The sequence below is a fragment of the Prionailurus bengalensis genome, chromosome B3 (assembly GCF_016509475.1).
Source record: "Prionailurus bengalensis isolate Pbe53 chromosome B3, Fcat_Pben_1.1_paternal_pri, whole genome shotgun sequence".
Lineage (NCBI taxonomy): Eukaryota > Metazoa > Chordata > Mammalia > Carnivora > Felidae > Prionailurus > Prionailurus bengalensis.
The window spans coordinates 117,180,723-117,202,555 of record NC_057355.1 but is presented as its reverse complement, the minus strand read 5'-3'; the positions used below and the strand labels follow the sequence as shown (position 1 = coordinate 117,202,555).

Here is a 21,833-nt window from a genome sequence, read left to right as displayed (position 1 = left end):
TGTAGGAATAGCATTTGCACAGTGATGATAAGGGAAACATATGAGGTGTACAAGAGAGATAAGGACGACCATAAGGTAGAGAGGTGGGGTGAGAAGTGAAAGATAAGTTAAGCCTACAATGGCCATAAAGCACAGTCCATGGGTAATACCTAAAATTTGACAAAATATAAGAAGTGTGAGTTAGTTAATTAAACATAGGGAGGTAAATACCAAAAGAATCAGCTCAAAGAACTGAAAGTGGTAACTCTGAGGCAGGGATAAACAGGTAGGAGATTTTTGTTCCTAGCGATAAGTCTTGTAGAAATACCTGACTCTTTGAAATACATACAAGAACAACTTTACTGAACATTAAATCTAGGGGTGCCTGGGTGGCTCAGTCGGTTGAGCGTCTGACCCAGGCACCCCCAAATTTAGCTTTTAATGAGCTAAAAAGTTCAAGGAAAAATGGAAGAGTAACACAGGGAAGCAGAAATCAGAAAATAATAATGTAAAAGTCCATATTAATGAATAGATAAAAAGGAAAACCATTTCTAAAGGCATGCAGTGATGTCTCCCAATGTGTCTAACTGCCTAGAAGCAACTACTGTTGTCAATTTCTTGTATATTCTTCCATAATTACTCTAGGTCTATACATACAAGTCATTGGTGTATGTGTGTGTGTGTGTTTTAATATTTTTTAATGTTTATTTCTGAGAAACAGAGCACAAGCAGGGGAGGGGCAGCAAGCGAGGGAGACACAGAATCCGAAGCAGGCTCCAGGCTCTAAGCTGTCAGGATAGAGCCCAACGCGGGGTTCAAACTTGTGAACTGTGAGATTATTACCTGAGCCGAAGCTGGACACCAACTGACTGAGTCACCCAGGCGCCTGGGTGTGTTTGTGTGTGTTTTTAAAGCACAAAGGAAACATCCATTTTGGGGCATATACCTTCCTTCTGATTAAAAGAAATACATTACCTTCCTTTTTATTGAAAACACACACATACACTCAAGAAAATGTGATATATATATATATATATATATCAATCACACATTCAGGAATATTATTCAACCTTAAAAAGGAGGAAAATCTTTTCATTTGCAACAACATGGATGAAAGTGGATGGCATTATAATAATTGAAATAAGCCAGACAGAGAAAGGCAAACACTGCATGGGGTGTGTGTGTATTTTTTTTTTTTTTTTAACAAAAAGTGGAATTTATAGAAACATAATACAAAAGTGGCTGCCAGGGATTGGGATGTGGGGGAAATAGGGACAGGTTGGTAAAAGAGTCCAAACTTTCAATAAAGGTCTAGATGGAGGGTGCCAGAAATGAGTGCAGGTAAAAAGGTATGAACACTTCCAGTTATAGGGTAAGTCATGAAAATGTAATATAAACCATGGTGACTGTATTTAATTTTTTTTTAATGTTTATTTTTGAGGGGCGCCTGGTGGCGCAGTCGGTTAAGCGTCCGACTTCAGCCAGGTCACGATCTTGCAGTCCGGGAGTTCGAGCCCCGAGTCAGGCTCTGGGCTGATGGCTTGGAGCCTGGAGCCTGTTTCGGATTCTGTGTCTCCCTCTCTCTCTGCCCCTCCCCTGTTCATGCTCTGTCTCTCTCTGTCCCAAAAATAAATAAACGTTGGAAAAAAAAAATTTAATGTTTATTTTTGAGAGCGAGAGAGACAGAGCATGAGTGAGGGAGGGGCAGAGAAAGAGGGAGACACAGAATCTGAAGCAGGCTCCAGGCTCTGAGCTGTCAGAACAGAGCCCGACGTGGGGCTCAAACCCACGAACCACGAGATTATGACCTGAGCTGAAGTTGGATGCTTAACCAACTGAGTCACCCAGGCATCCCTGTGGTAACTATATTTAATAACACAGCATTGTGTGTTTGAAAGTTGCTAGGAGAGAAGGTCTTAAAAGCTCTCATCAGGATATACATTAAAAAACCTTTGTAACTGTGTGCTGAAAGATGTTAACTTGACTAACTGTGGTGATCATTTCACAATACATACAAATATCAAATATACATTGGAAACTAATATAATGATATATGTCAATTATACCTCAATTAAAAAACTAAATAAAAATAAACAAAATCTTTTTTTAAAAAGGATAAGGTCTAAGGCTCTACTGTGTAACAGGACTAGACCTGATAACACTGTATTACATCATTGAAATTTGCTGAGAGTAGAACTTAAATGCTCTCACACACAAAAAAGATATGAGGTGATAAATGTATTAATTAACTTGATGAGAGAAATCCTTTCATAGTGTGTATGTGTATCAAATATCACATACACTTTTAGTATCTTACAATTTTGTCAATTATACTTCAATAAATCTTGAAAAAAACCAAATGGTTTCTCTTGAAAATCATTCCATATTAGCACCTAAAACTCTGTTTTAAGTCTGCAGGTTTATTGTAACGGGTGACACCTAAAAGTAAAATGTCTAATGGAAACACCACATCCAATAACGAAGGAAAATAATTGATCTTCCTGCCTGCCTTTAGGATACAAGGTTCTGGTTTGCAGTTTTCTAATTGCTAGATAATTACAGTTAAACAGCCCTTTGTGCACTGGGCTAGAAAAGTTATCGCACTGCTGTGACTGCAACTTCTAAATAACGACTCAGTTTCCAAAACAGGACTCAAAGCACAGATCTAAAACCTTTACACCAGGATGGCTTACAGGCAGTACACCTGGGAGAAGCTTGCATTTGGATTTCCTTGTCTCTAATTGCTTCCTGGGATTAGTCCCATCAAGTATTTCCCTCTCTACTGGGTTTTCCCTCTCTCCTTATAAGTGTAATCAAGTCTGAGATCTTTCTAAAAAATAAAAACTTGAGGGGTGCCTGGGTGGCTCAGTCAGTTAAGCATCCGACTTTGGCTCAGGTCATGATCTCACAGCCGGTGGGTTGGAGCCCTGCATCAGGCTCTGTGCTGACAGCTCAGAGCCTGAAGCCTGCTTTGGATTCTGTGTCTCCTTCTCTCTCTGCCCCTCCCCATGCTTGTGCTCTGTCTGTTCCTCAAAAATAAACATTAATATATATAAATAAATAAATATAAAAACTTGGAAACAACCTTCACTATGTAAAAATTTCCCAACTGTATTTTAGAAAGAGTATCTTACAGGGCACCTGGGTAGCTCAGTCGGCTGAGTATCCAACTCTTGATTTCAGCTCACTTCACTGATTTCAGTCTGTGGGATCAAGCCTCACTTTGGGCTCTGTGCTGAAAGCAGGAAGCCTGCTTGGGATTCTCTCTTTGCCCCTCCCCAGCTCACGTGTGTACGCATTCTCTCTCGAAAAAAAAAATTTTTTTTAAGCTTTTAAAAAAGTATCTTACCTTAATCCTTAATATTTTGCAAACTCAAGCTTGTATTAATCTAGCTTCCTCAGCCAAAACACAAAGAAGCTGTTTTATTGAAGTCACCCATCACCTATTAACTGCCAAATACAATAAAAGCTTTTTTTCAGACAATATTGCCTCTGAAGTGTCCTTTGTGGGAATCTGTTCTATCCATCACTTAAATACCGGCATTTTCCAGGGTTCTATTTGCATCCATTTCCTCGTATCAATCCAGGTTAGCAGTCTTTTATTTACACTTTAATGAATTCTAAATCTTTTAACCATTACCTCATACCTCTCTACATATCACTTCGTACATGCATCTCTAGATACCCCATAAATATCAACAAATAAATGTGTCCATATACGTAAACAACCTCCTTCCTTGCTAAACTCAAAGATTTGTAATCTTAGGCACAAGTATCTCTATCTAACCATTTGTTCAAGCCAAACCCTACCCAGAAGTCATACTGGACCCTCTTCTTTTTTCTCATTATCCATAGAGTCCTAAATATATTCACTAAATCCAATTTTAGTTAGGTCCCTCTTAATTTCAAGATTGCAACACAACTGACCCACTTCTGATCCTTCCTGCTTATATTTCAATCTCCTTCACACCAGAGACCAAGTAATCTCTCTGAAATGCAACACTGATCATTTCTTTACCTTACCTTGAATATTCGGATGGCCTTTCATTTCCACCCCAAAATGTTCAGGATAAAAGATATTTCATAATGCAGCCATTGCTTTCCTTTCCAGCCTTACCGAAAGCCATCTTTCCGCATGTACCCAAACCTCCAGCAATTCCAATTTGCTGTTTCCTGTACATAACACACTTTCTTTACAACTCCATGGCTCTTCATCCCTTGTCTCAACTAACAAATTTCTATTTGTCTGTCAAATTATTAGCTAATTTCTATTTGTCTGTCTTTGGAAATTTTTTTTTTTTAATTTTTTTTTCAACTTTTATTTATTTTTGGGACAGAGAGAAACAGAGCATGAACGGGAGAGGGGCAAAGAGAGAGGGAGACACAGAATCGGAAACAGGCTCCAGGCTCTGAGCCATCAGCCCAGAGCCTAACGCGGGGCTCGAACCCACAGACCGCGAGATCGTGACCTGGCTGAAGTCGGACGCTTAACCGACTGCGCCACCCAGGCGCCCCTGGAAAATTATCTTTAATCCCTTTTGACTGAATAAGGTAGTATCTTAACTTCTGTACCTGTACCACTCTGTTTTCATAGCCTTCCTCATCCTCTACTCAAAGTGCTGGCTGACTCATTAATCACAGCTAACATATAAGCAACTTAAAAGCAGGAAATGGTGTTTAGCACAGTACTGGGCACATGGTAAATACTCCCTAAATGCAAATGAATAAATGATGCAAGAAAGGATACCATGAGGCACTTTTCTTAGTCCTTGCAACCCTATCATTCTCTGATTATCTTGCATTAATTATAAAAAAAATAATAATAATGCCATGGGTTACGAGTTGTGTACAAGAAATCTGGGGCACCTGGGTGGCTCAGTCGGTTAAGCATCAGACTCTTGATTTCAGCTCAGGTCATAATCTCACAGTTCGTGGATTTGAGCCCCACATTGGGCTCTGTGCTGACAGGGCGGAGCCTGCTTGGCATTCTCTCTCTCCCCCTCCCTCACTGCCCCTCCCCCCACCTCAAAATAAATAAACTTTAAAAAAAATTTTAAGAGTTGTTTACAAGAAATTTAAATTTTTTATGTTTACAACTTGGTGATAATCTTCATTTAATTTTATTTATTTTGAGAGAGAGAGAAAGAGCATGAGTACACAAGCAAGGCAACAGCAGAAAGAGAGGGAGAGAGAGAGAGAATCCCAAGTAGGCTCCTCAGTGTCAATGCTGAACCTGATGCGGGGCTGGATCTCACAAACCATGAGATCATGACCTGAGCTGAAATCAAGAGTCCAATGCGCAACTGACTGAGCCACCCAGGTGCCCCTGATGGAGCTAATTAAGGCTCATCCAGAGCCTTCTAAACCAGTAATGACATTAAATTTCGCTGCATAAATTTTTACTGGAATTATCTTAAATTGCAGTCCTCGTGCTTGTGCCTACACATTTTAAGAAATCTTGATATGAACAGTAGTTACATTTTGTATTTTGTTATTACCATGCCCACCTCTACCCCAGACCAACCTAGTTCTAATAATGTTTCGAATTTTGACCTATAATTACCGTGTGGAAAAGGATTTACTTTTTTTTTTTTTTAATAAATGTTTATTCATTTTTGAGAGAGAAAGCATGAGTTGGCGAGGGGCAGAGAGAGAGGGGGACAGAGGCTCTGAAGTAGGCTCTGCGCAGACAGCAGTGAGTCTGATGCAGGGCTCGAACTCATGATCCATGAGATCATGATATGAGCTGAAGTCAGATATTCCAATGACTGAGCCACCTAGGTGCCCCCAAAAGATTTACTTTTAATAATGGGTAACTATGAAACTGCTTTTGAATTCAAAGTAAATGAGAATGAGAATAATATTCAACACGTGAAGATCATGGAAATTAATGCTAAAGTGGTCTGAGGCAGCATGGGGAGAGGGAGGCTTAAATCATTATTAGTCAATTTAAAACAATCTCCATAAAGAAAAATAGCCTTAAAGACAAAATCATACTACAATGTACCACTCACCTTTAAAGCCCCATAACACAATCCATACAGTAAGGCTACCGCCACAATGCTACAGATGAAACTGTAAAGGGCTGCAAGCAAGCTTGTAGTGGCTAGAGGGGAAGGGAAAAAGATTTAGTATTTATAAACATTTATGGAAAACACATCTGAAAAGGTCACTGAAAAATATTTAAAATGGTATAATGTTGACTACAAGGAAATATCTACTCATCTCACTTTTAAAAATTCAGTTATGTCATCCTATCCTTTCCAGAGATTTTGAAACGACAAAGATGTACTATCCACAATTTTTGACACAAGACAAAATATATTCACCTTGTAAGTAATGAAAATTTACACATGGCAGAAGAAATTGGACCTATATTATGCTTCAAGAATGTACCTTATTATTTACACAAGTATGGGAAAATGAAGCTTGCAGAGGCCTAAAAAGGAACTGGTGATATATTAGGTATTCACTAAAACTATTAGCCTCTGTAAACAGAAAGTGCATTACCCAAAGAAGTAAATTTATATTCTCATGTGTTAATTCTCACAAATAAGTACAGATATGACTAATTACTAACTAACTAACAACAACAACAACAAATAGATCCACCTCTTCAATAAGTGGTGCTGGGAAAGCTGAACTAAGTGCAAAGGAATGAAACTGCGCCTCTCTCTCACACCATACACAGAAATAAGCTCAAAATGGATTAAAGACCTAAATGTTAAGACATGAAACCTTAAAACTATAAAAGAAAACATAGACAGTAGTCTCTTGGACATCAGTGTTAGCAATATTTTCTTGGCTCTGTCTCCTCAAACAAAAATAACAGAAGCAAAAATAAACAATTGGGACTACATTAAACTAAAAAAGCTTTTGCAGAGTGCACGAAACTAACAACAAAACAAAAAGACAACCTACTGACTGGGAGAAGATATCTGCAAAGGACATATTCGATAAAGGGTCATTATCCAAAATATATGAGGAACTTATACAACAGAGCACAAAATGGGAGAAAAAAAAGAAAATAATTCAATTAAAAAGTGGGCAGAGAACCTGAAGAGACATTTTTCCAAAGAAGATATACAGATGGCCAACAGACTCATGAAAAGACATTCAACATCACTAACCACCAGGGAAATACAAATCAAAACCACAATTGGGTATCACCTCACACGAGGCAGAGTGACTAGTATCAAGAAGAAAAGAAAGAACCAGTGTCAATGAGGATGTGAAGAAAAGAGAACCCTCGTGCAACTACTGATGGGCTATAAATTGGTGCAGTCGCTAAGGAAAACAGTGTGGAGGTCCTTTAAGGAATGAAAAATACCATAGGATCCAGTAATTCCACTTCTGGGTATTTACGCAAAGAAAACGAAAACACTGATTCAAAAAGATATATTCACCCTTATGTTTACTGCAGCATTCTTTACAATAGTCAAGATATGGAAGCAATCTAAATGTGCATTGACAGATGAATGGATAAAGAAGATGTGTGTGTGTATACTATGGAGTATTATTCAGCCACAAAGAAGAATGAAATACTGCTGTTTGCAACAACTTGGATGGGTCTACAAGATATTATCCTAAGTGAAATAAGTCAGACAGAAAAAAAACAAATACCATAGGATTTCACTCGCATATAGAACCTAAAAAACAAAACAAACAAAATACAGAAACAGACTCGCAAACACATAACAAACTGGTGGTTGCCAAATTGGGGGAATGTGCAAAATAGGTAAAAGGGATAAAGAGACAAACTTCCAGCTAGAAAATAAATAAATCACAGGGATGAAAAGTACAACATAGGGAATATAGTCAATAATATTGTGATAACTTTGTAGAGTGACAGATGGCAACTGCGTTTATGGTGGTGAGCATTTCTCAACGTACATAATTGTTAAATCACTGTGTGGTGCACCGGAAAATAATATAATATTCTATGTCAACATACAACTATGCTTCAATAAAAGATTGAAAATTTTTTTTTTAATTCTGTTCTTACAAGTGGAAAAAATAGGTCCAATGGAATTACTAATAATAAGGACTAGGGAATGGCTAAGATAGCGATCTTTTATTTTTAAAATACAGATAAAATATAGATTTTTGTTAATAGTGATTTTACATAGTAAACATTTTTAAAACACCTACAGGAAAAACTTTTCCTTAGGAGATATTTAAAAAACTAACACCTTGCACAAGTTTGTAACCGACCATATAATGACTACTATAAATTACCTACTCGAAGCCCTCTCCATACCCTAAATACTGAAACTGTCTTCCACCCATTAAGTTCTGCTGAAATTCACACTCCTTCAAAAATTTTTCGAAAGGGGCGCCTGGGTGGCGCAGTCGGTTAAGCGTCCGACTTCAGCCAGGTCACGATCTCGCGGTCCGGGAGTTCGAGCCCCGCGTCGGGCTCTGGGCTGATGGCTCAGAGCCTGGAGCCTGTTTCCGATTCTGTGTCTCCCTCTCTCTCTGCCCCTCCCCCGTTCATGCTCTGCCTCTCTCTGTCCCAAAAATAAATAAAAACGTTGAAAAAAATTTAAAAAAAAAAAAATTTTTCGAAAACTTAAAAAATGCCCTAGATACACATCAACATAGGAAATGCTTAGTTTCTATTTAAAATTTAAGCCACAACAACATTTTATCAACATAAAGAAGTCTGAAGAGAAATGGACCATAAAAGTTACAGTAATTTCTTACCCTTTCAATATGCTTTCCCTAGTTGTCCACTCATCTTTCAAGTAAAATTTTAAATGGTTAAAATAAATAACAATGTATTTTAACCACAGTGTCTGCCAATAAAATTATTTTCAAGTTCTGCAAACCATTACCTATTTCAGAGTAATACTGGCATGGTCTTTCTCATTTTCAAAATAAAATACAAATGTAAGAGGGGAATAAATTTCTAAGTATATCAGTTCACAGCCACATATTCTACTCTAGAAACAGATACTTCTAAAAATCTTATCTAGTTAAATACTTCTACTAAAAGCAGCTGGTTTTGATGTTCCCATTCTAAAGAAATAATAAAGCTCTGAAACCATATTCAGAGACATACCAAATATATACACTAGGTCAAAATCCAAATACATTGGCATGTGTCAGGGGTCAATCCATTTGGGATAGATAACTTTTAAATATTTCATACATCTATACAGATTCTACCTAAACTCACTACAGCTTCTAGTTTTTGACAATAGAACGCCATCACTTCTTACAAAGTAACTCCGCTATTCCTGGATCTTTCAATAAAGTGGCAGACTTTACTTTTTTCTATCTACAAATTAATTCCTGCTCAGTCTTTATCAAATAAATGCCTTTTTTCTTTCTAATTGAAATTCTAAAATGAAAACTGGAAAAGTATTTTAATGTTCAGTTTATTACTTAATGACCTGTAAAAGTAATACTGTAACCTGTTGTGTTTAAAAGGAAGTACTCACCATTACCACCAAAGATATGAATATCCAATTGTTCACAAAGGTACATAACAAACGTATTCACCTGAGGCAGGAGACCAATGAAAAACACTATTGGGAAACAGAGTGTAAACACTACAGAAGAAAAGAAAAGCATATTAAAAACAGTATACACATCCATCCTTCTGTTCATTTTAAAATCATAAAATGATTTAAAAAATCCAAAATGAATATAAACTACTAAGCAATTTTTAAAAAGATACCATTTTAAGTTATTTCTCTCTGCATAACTTCTTGGATTTTAAATAATTTTTTTCTTTTTTTAATTTAAATGTTTGTTTGAGAGAGAGAGAGAAAACCCCCAAGCAGGCTCTGCATTGTACACTGTCAGTGCAGAAGCTAACACAGGGCTCGAACCCATGAACCAGGAGGTCATGACTTGAGCTGAAATCAAGAGTCAGACCCTTAACCAAGTGAGCCACTGAGGCACCCCTAATTTTTCAATGGCAAAGAACAGCTTTTAAAGTTATTTCAACCACGTTCATATAATAGTAACCTGCAATACAGAATCCAAAGGAAACCTTCCATTGCATCTGTTTCAAGAACAAAAGAATTACTATAATATGTGTTCCTCATTAATTTTTTTCATTCATAATGGCCCTACAGTTTTGTTCCTCACTGAGAAAATTATAATAAACAGCAAAGTAAGCTTATTAAAACCATTTTACCTATTCATCAGAGAACTGTTTGTATACAAATAAATTAGTGTTAAGATCTGAAATAAAGATGACTCACCTATAACTAAATCCCTGGCTGATATCAGCACCAGTGGATTAGTGAAAGTTATTCCATATAATTTGAACTTGGTTGTAGTAAGGTTTCTGCTACCATAATCCAAGAGCCAAATAAGACCACAACACAAACAGAAATAAACTGGTCTACTGTAGGCAATGATACGATTATGGCCCTGAAAGTGATACAAAAACAAAGTCAAGTTAATTGATTTTAAGAATCACAACCAGCTAGTGAGATCTGTGATGGCTTATATTCTAAGGATTCAAAATGCATCCATATGGAAGCCAAGTTTCTGACTGTGGCAGAAGGGAATTACAAACATGGGAAGGAAGAAGAATCAAATGAACCCTGTGATACTGGGCTGAAATTCGAGGTATCAGTGCAAACTTATTATTAATTTTTAATTTAATAGTATTTATTTATTTTTTTAATGTTTACTTATTTTGAGAGACAGAGAGACAGAGTGCGAGCAGGGGAGGATCGAGAGAGATGAGACACAGAATCCAAAGCAGGCTCCAGGCTCTGAGCTGTCAGCACAGAGTCCAATGTGAGCCTCAAACTCACAAACCGTGAGGTCATGACCAGAGCTGAAGTCGGACACTTAACCAATGAGCCAACCAGATGTCCCTGAAGTTATTATTTTTAATACACACATAACTAAGATATAAGATGTGTGTATACATGTATGCATGCACATATGTATATACATAAATATATTTCCTAGCTTTATCCAGAGAGGACCTAAAAGCAATGGCATTCAAGTAATAAAAATTACTGGCATCAAGATCTTAGTTTAAAAAAAAAAATTAATGCTTATTTTTATTTTTGAGAGAGAGACAGAGACAGAGTGTGAGCAGGGGAGGGGCAGAGAGAGAGAGGGAGTCATAGAACCTGAAGCAGGCTCCAAGTTCTGAGCTGTCAGCCCAGAGCCCAATGTGGAGCCTGAACTCACAAACTGTGAGATCATGACCTGAGCTGAAGTTGGATGTTAAATCAACTGAGCCACCCAGGCACCCAAAATCTTAGTTCAGAGATAACATTATTTGTTAAAAAACAAAAACAAAAAACCAGGCCTTCACAGAGAAAAGGCTGATTTGGGGCTAGGGTTAGGGAAATTATAAGATAAGCCTGGAATATATTATTGTGAAAAGGAAGGAAGTACTTAAAGAGTGATAAAGATATGTCAGAGGGACAGAAAGGGCAGGTTGGTGAGCTCCCAATGGCCAGATGAGGAACAATTTGTGCATCAAAATAAATAATGTTACTAACATTATTGTCCACTGAATAAAATATGAATCCATGATTCCATACCAATACAAGTAAGTAAAGACAGAAGGGAAAGTTCTTACAGTAAGAAGTCCACTAATGTGGAAGGAATGATGGAATTAGAAAACTACTACTTGGCAACCATCAAATGATAACTGATTCAGACAAGAAATATCAGTAAGATTTTTACTGAAAACAAGTAGGTGGAAGTTTCCAGGGCAAGGAGACATATATAAAGTCTCTCTATGAGACATATATTAACTCTAGAAGAAAAACAGTAACATTATAAGAAGAAGCGGTTCTCAAGGGAGTGGGAGGAAATTTTGTCCTTCAGAGGCAAAATTTGTCCCTAGAGGACATTTGGCAATGTCCAATGACCAATGACCAATGTCATTCTGGTTGTCACAGGTGCGGAGTGTGCTACTGGCATCTAACGGGTAGAGGTCAGAGATAATGCTATACATCCGATAATGCACAAGACAACACAACACCCCTCCCTCCCACCAATTCTCAACAAAGAATTATCCAGCCCCAAACGTTAATACTGCAGAGTTTGAAAAACCCTGCAGATACCACCCTTAGCCAAAATATGAAAGCACACTAGTGCTAACATCACTAGTAAAAGGATAAATGAACATCATGTGCTTCCTGATACGAGGCACTGAGAAGAACGTATCATTTTCATAATTTTCCTTTCAAAAAAAGCAAGTCCTATATCTAATCAAGAAGAAACGTCGGACAAACTCAAATTAAGGGATGGTCTACAAAATAACTGGCATGTACTCATCAAAAGTGTCAATATTGTGAAAGACAAACACATACTAAAGAACTGCTCCAGATTAAAAGAGGCTAAAAAGAACAAATGCAAAATCAGGCATTTTCTATTGCCAACCGAGTCCACAGGAAACACCGGAGTAACATCTGTAGATTCATACATAGTATTCTATCAATGTTTAATGTCCTGATTTTAATAATTATATTGAATTAATAATACAAAGGAATGCCTTTGTTTCTAGGAAACATACATGGCAGTATTTAGAGGTAAAGGGACGTGTGTCTACAATTCACTCTCAGGAGTTTGTGTGGAGCCAGGGGGCTGGGGAAGGGATGGAGAAGAACTAGAAAGAGAGTAAGTAAATATGGGAAAATGTTCACACAGGGATCTGGATAAATGGCATCAGGAATTCTTTGCATAATCCTTACAACTTTCCCCTAAATTTCAAATTAAGTCAAAATTTGAAATTAAAAACAATGCTGCCATATATCAATACACTTCAAAAGCATTCTTACAAAATATTAAACAATCAGTTGAAAAAAAATCATTTGCCTCCTTGTTTTGTTCACCTACACTCTATTAAGTATTCCAGTGTATGGGTAGAAATAATATTCAAGAAAGAAGCATCATCATAAACCATTCTTGGAGTCTGTTTTTGAACTACTTTAAAGGGAATGCCCTTTGGACTTTCTAAGTATTAAATAAATACTCTATGGTGAGTTCTAAAATTGGATCATACTTCAAAAAAAATACTGTATCAGCTAATACTATTTTTCTAAAGTCACAAAGTGAATAATAAGGTTTTTAATCTCCTCAGAGTCCACAGGTCTAAACACCAGATCAACGTATTACTTCTTTCTTCTTCCTCCTAATGGCTACCTAAGCAAAATAATGTACAGTTCCCCCTTCTTCAAAATTCCATTTTTTAATACTTATGATTTATTCTTCAAAATTTACTAAATGCAAGTTATGAAAAAACTAAGAGTTTTATGAACCATGTCTACCTGATTATCTCCTCCTGAAACAGGCTGTCAGAAAATGAATTATTATGCTCATTTTCAAACTAGATTCAGAGTCCACAATTACAATGCCATTTTACTTCATGCTAATACATCACCTGTATTTCTAGTAGAATGTCAAAACTTAGATGAGAAAATAATAACATAAATCTTAATTCAATATGACATATAACAAAAAAAGGGGGGGCTTTGATAAATGTTAGGAAATTACAAATGACAGGCATATTAGAATGACTTACATGTCTGGGAGAAGAAGAATCTGGTTGAACACTCTAAAAATGAAACAAAAGACAGATTATAGTACTGAGGTCCTGATAACTTTATAAGCAACTTTCAAAATGCCTGAAATAATTTCAAGTAAAATATTCTACAGGTAAGAAATGACCTATATTAATTCTGTTGAAATATCAACAGCAGATGAAATATCAGCTCCAGATACTGGTGTCACTGTGGTGTCAGAAGAGATCTCAAATCTTTCCAGACTCTTAAGCTTATTGTGGTTCATTAATAATTTGCATCGAGCTTAACATTACTGAGATGGCATATGGTAGACAGGTCCATCTTACTCCTTGGCTCATTACCACACTTAAGTATAGTTAAGGTACAATGCTTTCTTATATGACACCACTCCATTCAGGAAATAAGAATTCTTATAAGAATTCTAGTTCTGTCCACAAGTTCCAAGCTTACTAAATAATTCCATAGTATTTGTATTAAGTATATTATCTGCATTTTCAAAATCATTTTCATTTTCAAAATCATCAAGTTAAGCTGTCTCCCTATAAGAGATTTTATCAACTTTCCATAAAAATGTTCAAAAGGTATTTTGCAGCTACTTCCCAAATCATGGCTTTTCTCCCAAGTTCCAGTTCATTTCCAATAGCATGCCAAACAATTTCACTAGGATGATCTCTTACCACCCTACAACTCTACAATGGACCAAGCTCACTGAGTTGGCCATGGTCCTTGGTTGGACAGGACACCAGGTAAGCTCTAAACTCTTTCAATTCCAACATCTGGCCTCTAAAAGTCTCTGTTCCAGTCCTTCTGTTTATGATATTACTATGCTTCTAGTCAACAGACTTTTAAAATCTAAAACACTTATAAAATCTCAGTCATCTTTTACCTTTCCATATCTAACCAGATTAACCTGAGAACAGTGAACAAAGTTAACGTGGGACAAGAGACACTGAAGCAAGAATTTAAATGGTTTAAGGCAATAAAGGGATGGATTATAATGGTTAGAATGAGAAGAATAAAGGCCAGAAATTTTGACAGAGAATCACCAAATTTAACCAAAGGGACTTGGTTACTTGTTATTACAGACTGAGGAGTAAGGGATAGAGGCTTTGGGATTTGGAGTCAGTACACTATTGTCAAAAGCATAGAAGCTGGGAAAGAAAAACATTTATCAGAAGATGATGAGGTGCTATTTTTAAAATGTGCTCTTGGGGTGCCTGGGTGGCTCAGTCAGTTAAGGGGCCAACTTCGGCTCAGGTCATGATCTTATGGTCCATGAGTCCGAGCCCCGCATCAGGCTCTGTGCTGACAGCTCAGAGCCTGGAGCCTGCTTTGGATTCTGTGTATCCCTCTCTCTCTGCCCCTCCACCACTCATGCCCTGTCTCTCCCTCTCTCTCAAAAAAATAAACACTGAAAAAAAAATTTTTTTCTTAATGTGCCCAAATGCCTCTTAGTATGCCGAACTAACGCTTGTGAGAAGGATGAAGACTGTGACACATAAATCTAGACACAATCCATTCAAAGGGGTAACAAGGTAATAAAAAAGTGTGGCTTCACGGGCAAGGAGTTGCAGGCTGAAAAGAGGGCCAAATAAAACCCTAAAAAATTCTCATAAACTAAGAAGTAGTCCAAAGACCAAAGAAGCATCAACAAAGGTAAAGTTATCTGAAAAGTATGATGATCATCAGAGTAGCATAAAATCACAGATCAACAATGAGGATAATATAAAAATGGAAGATATTATTCACAAGGTACTAAGTGATACAGCACTCACAAAGAATGAAGAATGAGAAAGGACATAAATTTGGCAATTAGAGATTATTAACTCATACACACTATAATAATTTCAGTAGTGCAATGAGGAAAAAAGTATGGATGGGTCTTGAAGAAATGGAGCAGTTGACACAGGCAGCTTATTCTAGATGTCTGTCTATAAACAGAAAAGTACAGCTGATGGTATAGACAGAGCTAAACAAATAGTTTTCAGGACAGGGGAGAAGTTCTGCCTGTTAGCATCTATTGGGCAAATAACCAATACAAGCAAGGGTTTTTCCTAGCTCAGAAAAAAAGCAAACAGTCCGCATTGACAATCCACACTGATTTTGCATGGAAGGTGAAACATTAGGTATTTGAGGCTTCCATTTTTAGAAAACTTAAAATTAATAACATTTGGCACTTTAGACCTACTGTTTAAATAGCAAAGGATACCAATCTTCTGCTTTCAGTGTCCCAAAGAATATAAACACTAGTCTTGACATTTCTCTATCTAACCGATGATGGATTTTAATAAATTTCACCTACAGAAGACTTAAAATATTGGGACAGGTGGTGTTGGCATTTTTAAAATGAATTTCAAGAATGCTAATTCTTATTTTTAACAAATGCCCAAATATTTTAATACCCTTGCCAAAAAAATAGTTCAAGGATGCTTCATTTACATATCATTATTTTTTAAAGTTCGTATGTCCTTTGGTTCCTTATCTGATGTAAACATCTAGGGAAAATAAATTTAAAAATTAATATCTTACTATAATGCATGAATGATACAAAACCTCCGCCTTTTATCACAAATATCACTCCCTAGTCAGAAAACAAGAGAGATGCTGGTACCTTAAGTAGCGAGTATTGACAGCTGGCTATCACTAGGCAGAACTGGAAGACCCAGATATCTCTGAAGAAGCCTTGTATGAGAAGAACAGATCCCAAAAAAGCCACAAGAATAGCCAGGATGACAGCTAACACATTTTCCAGAATCTCACGATTTCTGTGGACAGAAAAATATACAAGTACATCATCAATGTAAGAAAGTAACTAGAGCGAAAAACGGGAAGACCTCAATAACAAGTTGATACTGTCCTTGCGAACATGTTTTTTTGGTGCTGATTTTGAATAAAGTTTTGGATCATACTGAAAAAGAAACCAGTTTGTGTGGAAAATTAACACAAAATCTTATGTGCAAATAAAGCATGCTACAGTAAATTGTGAAGTTCTAATCATAATGCATAATTTTAATTTCTATTTTAAAAGTTTACTCGTAACATCTGTCACATTTTCTGCTACATTTGTTGCCAAATAACTAACCAACCTGAATAGCAAATAAAAGGAGACACACAAACAAGTTTGAAAAACAAAATCTCAAAACAGTCTCTAGAAAGTTAAATTGAAAAGTTGTTTTATAGGACAAAGTTTGTAACCACATTTTGACACCAAGTGATTTCATTTTCCACATCTCGAAATCATCTGAAATAATCTCAAAACTAATTTACTAGAATTACTTCTATACAAGCTATTACATATATTGAGAATGAAGACAGTAATAAAAACCACCAATGCTGCCTCTATCAAACCTGCTGAGACAGTTCCAGATTTTATTAAACTGATGCTGCAAAGAAACAGTATGATGACCCAGATACTATATATAGCAATGGAGAGGATTTTTATATGTCACAGCAAAAAAGAAGAATCTATCTCAATTACTTCTTGGGGAAATTATATTCACAAAATGTTAAATATTTACTAAAAGTCTTATTTTTAAGAATCATTTACTGACATGAGAACACGCTCAGTACATTTACTATGCAAAGAAAGCAGGACACAAAACTATATGTATAGGAAGATGTACGCTGTTATTTAAAAGAATGCACATATGGGTTAAAAAAGACGATATATCAAAATGACACTACTAACACTGGTCTTCTCTGGGTGGAAGGATTATGGTTTGCCCTTGTTGTCTTAAAATCTTCCTGCATATTTCATTTTCTAGAATGGGTAAAGAAATACCTTTATAATCAAAAAAAATTTTTATTGTTTTTATTAAGTCAATGCCATATTTATAATCAACCGACCTAAAAAAATTAACAAGTATCTCTGTACTAGGTTTGTTTCATAGTTCTCTCAGATTAAAACAAGTTCAATAGTATTTTCAAACCAATAAACACTAGTATTTTCATTTGTTCTTATATGGCAGTTGTGGAATTCTAGATTTGTCAAATCCAATGATCCTTGGCCCTTCCACTACATTACATACCGTTTATCGTTCTCGTCACTCAACGTGTGCTCCCCTTCAGTCTCTGCTAGTTTTAAATTTTGATGAATCTGTTTTTGGTGTCACATGTACAAAATTTTGCCTAATTCAAGGTCACAAAAATTTTTCTTCTACTATGTTTTGTTTTTTTCTAGGAATGTCATTGCTTTAGAGTATACATTTAGACCTAGGATCCATTTTGAGTTAATTTTTATAATTTTATAATATGGTACAATGTAAGTATAGAAGGGTTTTTTTCATATGAAAATCCAATGGTTACAGCACCATTTGTTGAAAAGCCTACCATTTCTCCACTTAACTGATTTGGGATATTATTTTGATGCCATTTAGGCCTGGATTTTTTTTTTTTTTTTTTTTTTTTTTGTGGGCAGGTGTTTATCTACAATTTCTATTTAATAGATATAGTACCATTAAGGTAATGTACCATTCAGAATGAACTATGATGATTTATACCTGTCAAGAAATTTGTACATTGTCAAGTTTATTCACATACAGTTGATCATAATATTCTATTATCCATTTAACACCTGTAGAATCTGAAGTGATATCTTATCTTATTCCTGTTGCTGGCAATTTGCACTTTTCTCTTCTCTTTTTTTCCCTAATCAGCCTTGCTAAAGGTTTATCAATTTAATCGAGTATTTGGTTTCCTCCATTTTTCTCTATTGCTTTTGTTTTCTAGTGGATTTCTGCTTTGTTCTTTACTACTCTCTTTCTTCTGCTTACTTGGGCTTAGTGTATTCTTCTTTCTCTAGTTTCTTAAGATGGAAGGTGAAGTCACTGAATTGGCCTTTCTTCTTACTTAGGGCTATAAATTCTTCTGAGTAATGTGTTACTGTCAGCCCCAATACTGTGACATATTGTGTTCATTTTTATTCAGTTCAAAATACTTTCTAATTTCCCTCCTAATTTCTTCTTTGATCCATGAGTTATTCTGAAGTATTATTTAGCTTCCAAATATTTAGGGACTTTCCAAGGTCCGTTTTGTTTTTAACTTATCGTTAATTCCACTACAGTCAAAGAACACACTAAGTATGACGTGAATCCTTTTAAATTTGACCCTTATTTTATGGACCAGAATATGGTTTATCTTGGTAAATGTTCCAGCTGCACTTAAAAGAATATACATTTTGGGGCGCCTGGGTGGCTCAATCAGTTGAGCGTCCGACTTCGGCTCAGGTCATGATCTCACTGCTTGGGAGTTCAAACCCCGCGTCAGGCTCTGTGCTGACAGCTCAGAGCCTGGAGCCTGCTTCGGATCCTGTGTCTCCCTCTCTCTGTGCCCCTTCCCCACCTGTGCTCTGTCTCTCTCAAAAATGTATAAACTTTAAAAAAAAAAAAAAAAGAATGTGTATTTCATTGTTCTGAGTGGAGTACCATAAATGTCACTCACCTTAGGTTGGCTGCTGGTATTGTTCAAGTCTGCGATGTCCTTGCTGATCTTCTACATATTTATTCTAATCAATAATTCAGAGAGGGGTATTGAATTACACTATAATGTGAATTTGTCTATTTCTCCTATTTGTCTTTTTTTTTTTTAATTTATCTATTTTGAGAAAGAGAGAGAGAGAGAGAGCGCGCGCGCCAGAGAGGAGCAGAGAGAATCACAGTCAGGCTCCACGCTGTCAGGGCAGGGCCTGACATGGGGCTCGAACTCATAAACCATGAGATCATGACCTGAGCTGAAACCAAGAGTCAGATGCTTAACCGACTGAGCCATCCAGGTGCCCCTGTTTCTATTTCTATTAGCTTTTATTTTGAAGCTCCGCTTTAAGTGTAAAAACATACAGGATGATTGAATCCTATGAATGAGCTGACCCCTTATCTTTATAAAAATGACTTTCTTTATCCTTAGTAATATTCTTTGTTCTACAATCTACTGTGTCTGACAATAATAGTGCTATTCCAGCTTTACTTTGATTAGTATCAGCATGGTATATCTTTCTCAATTCTTTCACTTTTAACCTATTTCTGCCTTTATATTTAAAGGCAGAAATTTCTTATAGACAACAAAGTTGGGTCTTGCTTTCTTCCCCCAATTCAATTTTTGACTTTTTCTATCTTGTCATTTATTTTCTATCTGTCGATATGTTCTTGATCTCTTTTCCTTCTTTTTCTGCCTTCTGTTAGGTTAAAAGAGTAATTTTTATGAATCCATTTTATCTCCCTTTTTAACTTCCTAGCTGGAACTCTTACATTTTAGTGGTTGGTTTATTAGGATTATAATACACATTTTATGGCAGTGTGCTACAAGTGATGTTATACCAGCTCATATACTCACATAAGAAACTTAACAGCAGTATGCTTTTAACGTTGTTTTTTTTTTTTTTTTTTTTTAATTTATTTTTGGGACAGAGAGAGACAGAGCATGAACGGGGGAGGGGCAGAGAGAGAGGGAGACACAGAATCGGAAACAGGCTCCAGGCTCCGAGCCATCAGCCCAGAGCCCGATGCGGGGCTCGAACTCACGGACCGCGAGATCGTGACCTGGCTGAAGTCGGACGCTTAACCGACTGCGCCACCCAGGCGCCCCAACAGCAGTATGCTTTTATAGGTCCCTTCCCAGCCTTATGGGACTGTCATGCACTTTACTTTTACTTGTCATAAATCACACAATACATTGTTATTGTTTTTTTAAAATATCCAATTATTAAAGGGACTGAATTAGCAAGAAAAAAAATATCGTATATTTAGCCATGCAGTTAACTTACCATTACCAGTGATCCTTGTTCCTTTGGGTAGGTCTGTATTTCCATTTGGTATTATTTTCCTTCTGCCTGAAATATATCCCTCAACATTCTGCGGTGTGGGTCTGCCTGCAAAAATTCCCTGTTTTTTGCAGTCTGAAAATGTCTTTATTTCATCTTCGCTTTTAAAAGATACTTTTTCTGGGTAAAGAATTCTAGGTTGACAGTTTTGTGGGTTTTTTTTCCTTTCAGTACTTAAAAAATGTTGATCCACTTTCTTCTTACTTGCATTATTTCCAACAATAAATCTAATGTCTTCCTTATCCTTATTCCTCTGTACAACAGTCTTTTCGTCCTCTTGCAGTTTTTAAAGATTTTTACCACAAGTTTTGAGCAATTACGTGCTCTGGTGTAGTTTTCTTCATGTTTCGTGTGCTTGGGGTTCATGAACATTTTTGAGTGTGTATGTTTAGCATTTTCATCAAATTTGGAAAGTTTTCCAACTCTTCTTCCAAATTTTTTCTCTCTTCCTGTCTCTTGAAGTTGTCTCACAGCTTACTTTCATTTTACTTATATGCTCTTTTCACTGGGGGACAGGAGTGGGAGAGGACTCTGTTTCATTTTGGATAGTTTCTATTGCTATGCTTTCAAGTTCACTAATATTTTCTTCTGTGATATCTAATCTACCATTAATCCCATCTGTTTTATTTTTCATCTCTCAGACATTGCAGTTTCATCTCTATAAAAGAACTATTTCAATAAGTTTGTTTTGGATCTTTTAAAATATCTCTCATGTCTCAACTTTTTTAACACAGAGTACAATTAATATTTTTTACTTATTTATTTTTAATATTTATTTATTTTTGAAAGAGTGCAAGGGGGGAGGGGCAAAGAAAGAGGGAGACAGAGAATCTGAAGCAGACTCCACGCCGTCAGAGCAAAGTCTGATGTGGGGCTCAACCCCACAAACTGTGAGATCAGACATTCAACCCACTACCCAGGTGCCCCTTGTTTTAATTTTTTTTCAAGTTTATTTGAGAGACAGAGAGACAGAGACAGAGAGAAAGGGAGAGAGCGAGACATAGAGAGGGAGAGAGGGAGGGAGAGAGGGAGAGGAAGTGCTTGTGTGAGACCAGAAAAGAGACAGGGAGAGAGAAAGGGAATCCCAAACAGGTTCTGTGTTATCACAACAGAGCCCCATGCGGCTTGATCTCAGGCACTGTGAGATCATGACCTGCGCTTACATCAAGAGTCAAAATGCTTAACCAACTGAGCCACCCAGGCATCCCCAATTATACTTTTTTTAATGTCTTTGACAGCCAATTCTAACATCTGTGATAATTATAGGTTGGTTTCAATGGATTCATTATTGCCCTCATTATAAATCATGTTTTACTGCTTCTTTGCATGCTTTGTTATCTTTGGTTGGATGCCACTGTGAAAAGTTTTAGGTGGTTAACAATTTTTAGATTTCTGTTAAGTCTTCTTGAACTTTGTTACGCTACTTGGAAACAGTTTGATCATTTTAGGTCTTGCTTTTATGACTCGTTTGGTGGGTCTGGAGCAGTGCTCATGCTAGGGCTAATTACTGCCCACTTTTCAGG

At 36.6% G+C, this 21,833-nt stretch overlaps 1 protein-coding gene across 7 annotated transcripts in view; it reads right to left on the bottom strand.

Annotated features, from left to right (window-relative positions):
* PCNX1 (pecanex 1) overlaps positions 1–21,833 on the bottom strand; it is a 167,767-nt gene that overhangs the window by 45,809 nt on the left and 100,125 nt on the right. For all 7 annotated transcript variants that reach the window (XM_043556481.1, XM_043556485.1, XM_043556484.1 and 4 more), the window contains 5 exons: positions 16,108–16,261; positions 13,496–13,528; positions 10,197–10,368; positions 9,426–9,536; positions 5,994–6,085 (listed from right to left, as the gene is read on the bottom strand). In XM_043556481.1, coding sequence (XP_043412416.1) covers positions 5,994–6,085; positions 9,426–9,536; positions 10,197–10,368; positions 13,496–13,528; positions 16,108–16,261 — 562 coding nt within the window. The remainder of the gene's footprint in view (positions 1–5,993; positions 6,086–9,425; positions 9,537–10,196; positions 10,369–13,495; positions 13,529–16,107; positions 16,262–21,833) is intronic.